The sequence below is a fragment of the Mus caroli genome, unplaced genomic scaffold (genome assembly GCF_978045245.1).
Source record: "Mus caroli unplaced genomic scaffold, Mus_caroli_1 scaffold_5, whole genome shotgun sequence".
In the NCBI taxonomy this organism is placed as follows: Eukaryota; Metazoa; Chordata; class Mammalia; order Rodentia; family Muridae; genus Mus; species Mus caroli.
In genome coordinates this window covers 76,959,278-76,962,684 of record NW_028227260.1, presented here as the reverse complement: position 1 = coordinate 76,962,684, position 3,407 = coordinate 76,959,278, and the positions used below count along the sequence as shown (strand labels likewise).

The 3,407-nt window shown below is 43.9% G+C and overlaps 1 protein-coding gene across 1 annotated transcript; it reads right to left on the bottom strand.

Moving 5' to 3' along the window:
- Window positions 1–204: 204 nt before the first annotated feature.
- LOC147004643 (melanoma-associated antigen B4-like) lies at window positions 205–1,239 on the bottom strand. The gene has a single exon (XM_085837823.1). The coding sequence runs from the start codon at window positions 1,237–1,239 to the stop codon at window positions 205–207; it is 1,035 nt and encodes a 344-aa protein (XP_085693949.1).
- Window positions 1,240–3,407: the final 2,168 nt, after the last annotated feature.

Here is a 3,407-nt window from a genome sequence, read left to right as displayed (position 1 = left end):
TACCCTTGACAAAGAGCAGTAAACGTAGCAGATATTGGATTAAGAAACATATATAAAAAAAATTCATCTTCAGTTACAGGTATGTATACTTTCCCCATGCATAACAAAGGTATTGTATTACTGTATTCCCACTGCTCATAAATGCCCCACTACTCAGAAGACTGGCTGGTCTTGAGCACAGTGATAGCTATCACCAATGGCTATCTAATCGTGGGAGGAGCTGCTAGCTTGGGCATGTGAGGGAATCCTGGCAGCATGAAAACCCCCAGCCTCATCTCTCCTTGCTGCTCTCCCACCCTGGTTACTGAGAGCCTCCTCATATTGTTGAGGATAGTAACTAGGAAAGGCACTCTTGATTTTAACTAAAATATCCATAACTTTCCTGGAAGTAGATTCTTCATGGGCTCTGGGACCCCATAGGAACTCGTAAGTTGGGGGATCACTGCCAGGAACCTGGCGGTACTCCACATAATTTTGCTCAACTAACTCTTTGGTGATGAAATTCCGGGGCTCCCCAAAGATTAAGTGCCTCCTCCCAGGATATATCCCCTGCATGTGGAGAAACTGCCAGACCTCTTCCTCAGTGGCACGGTTGCCCTTCATGAAGATCATACCCAGGATGGTCAGGATGAGACCTGTCTTAGGCAATTCTCTCCTGCCACCCACATTTGCCCCAGGGAGGATGGGTAACTTGCTAACAAGGACATAGGAGTGAGTAGCAGGGTTGTCTACCTTCAACTCCAGACCATAGACAACTTCTAGCTGATAGGTGGCTTTCTCCAGGATCTGGGGAAAGTGAACCTTATACTTCCTGCCAATCAGCTTCAGCATCTCTCCCTCTACAGGTTGCTCATCCTTTTGGTACTTCTCGAGCAGATAGTGAAGTACCTTGCTGCCCTTCCTGGTCAGAGGATCTCTGCGTGCACATTGGATGGCATCTGCTATAATGGAGACATTTGCACGTCTCTCATCCACACCTGCAAAGGAACCCTCAGCACCAACATCATGGACTGTATGAGACACATTTAACTCAGGAGAGATATGGGATGCAGCCTCCTGGGACTCCTGAGGAGTGCCTCTATCAGAGGAGCTGGGGGCATCTCCCTGGACAAGAGCAGGAGATGCTGCTTTCCCTTCCTCCTCCACAGTGGGCTGAGCACCCTGGAGTTTAGGCTTCTCTCCCCTCATCTGCTGCCTTTTGGCCCTGGATCGGCTCTTGCTCTTGTTGCCTCTAGGCATGTTGCACTGGATAAGTGGACAGGGGTACTAGAAAGTTCAGGGGGAGAGAATGACACTATGTAAACATCATTAGGTAGAAAGCAACTTCCCTTTACAAACCCCCACCCCCACCCACAGTCGCTTTTCTCTGGGCACCTTTCTGGATTCAAACCCTGTTCCTGTTCTCCTGTTCAGTCTGCTTCCTGAGAAATCTGTGGAGAGAATCACAGTTTGTTAGGCCATTGCCTGGCAATCCAAGTAATAGCTGACTAGCGTGAAAGAAGGACTTGTACCAGGGCCCTATTTTGTTCTCCATGAACATTTATGTTCATTTTTAAGTATGTCTTCATGGCCACATTATTGTGCTGCTCTGAAGCTAGCACTATAGTTTTCACTAATAAGGAAAAATTAGGTGGAAATTGAGGCCAGCTTTACCATTGATGTCTGATAACATTCAGTATATAAAAAAATATGCCTATGCTTTTGTAATGTCCCCACCCCCAGTCCATTTCCTTTCCAGAAATGGTATCCATTAATTTCCCACCTCTTCTTTTTGAAAGGACAAAGCCTAATATTTTAGCCTTATGGGCCCATCTGAACCTTGACATAATCTATGGTACATTGGGGAACAATTCTGTGTATTTTGCCACACACATAGCACGGAGTCTTTAATTTTCCCAGTTTAACCTCCTCTTAAACTCATTGTATCTAACTTTCCCTTTCTGTGAACCCCGAACTTCTAATCGAGACCTTTCCTCCCAAGGAAGAACGAGCAGTTGGGCCTAACTGCCGCATCCTGGAATTCTGAGGAACAAGGCTCATTCATGGCAGTTGGCCCTAACTGCCGCATCCTGGAATTCTGAGGTACAAGGCAGCGACCCGGCCGTTGCTGAGACAGGGTGGGTTATGAATCGAGAAATCTATCATGGGATGTTATAGTTTTTAATCTAGTCATCACCCACGAAAGATTCTTACCAGAGTAAAGGCCATGCTTCTAGGCTCAAAGCCTAATCGTACAGGTTGATCTGTCCTCAAAGAGGACGTTAAGATCATCCACTTCCGGTCACTGGGCCCCCGCCCCGCCCCCCCCCCACCCCCACCCCCCGCCCTGGAAGCATGCCTCAGGCGCTTTGATCATCTAAAGGGAACCCATGGGCAGCAGGGCAGAACTAATCCATCTCCTTTGTTTTGTTGTTGTTGTTCTGGGGGAGGGGAATTCCCAGAGAGCACACAAAAATTATTTTTCTTATCTTTGAATGGAACTAGGATTTCATCCTTATAATGTGAACCAAAGGGTGCAAAAGATCAAATTCTTATCAGGGTCATGAGTATGAAGTAGATGGAGTGAATCTCAGTCCAGCGCAGATGCCAAGGACTACAGTATAAAGTAAAGATAACAGTTCCATCTATGTTTTTGTGAACTTGGTTCATGATTGCATTGCTCTGTCTTCACTTTACACCTCCCCCCATCTCATTTCCCTCATTTCTGTTTTCCTTACCTTTTTTTTTTTAACCTTTTTCATTCTCTTATTTATTAAAGTCTTCTGGCAGTTTCTCTCCATGGAACTCAGACTGTCATGGAACTCACTATCTTGGGTCTCAGAGTTGCTGAAACGTCACTATCATGTTATCTCTGTGTCCCCATTACAAGTATTATTTTATATATCACCACCCCTGGCCTCTCTCATTTTTCCTTATGAATATTTGTCATTTTATTTGGAGGGTGGAACCAAGTATTTCTGTATAGTATAGGCTTTCTTACAAACTCCTGTGTAGCCTAAAGTATACTTAAAATGACAAGTCACCTGCCTTTGCATGTCCTGTGATGAGAAGTATAAATTACCATGCTAGGATCTCATTAGATTTCTGATATTTAATGCAGTAGCAGGAAATTTTACATTTCCACTTTATGCAGATGAGTATATTTCTCCTTGCATCCTCACCAAAATTACTTTCTTTTCTTTCTTTCTTTTTAAATCCACGACATAGCAGTAAATCATTTATTTTATTGAAAATAGAGCCTTTTGGATTTGCCATTCTCAGTACAATGAGAGGAAGTCACAATGCCATAATGATTTGTTTCCCTAATGGATGAAGGAGTTATCAGTTTTTCATCCATTTATTGGCTGTATGTACTTCATTTGAAATGATTCCCTTAATTTGCCAATTTATTGACTATGCTATTTATA

Coding starts and splice junctions, on each gene's coding strand:
- LOC147004643 (XM_085837823.1), bottom strand. CDS start 1,239: ATGCCTAGAGGCAACAAGAGCAAGAGCCGATCCAGGGCCAAAAGGCAG.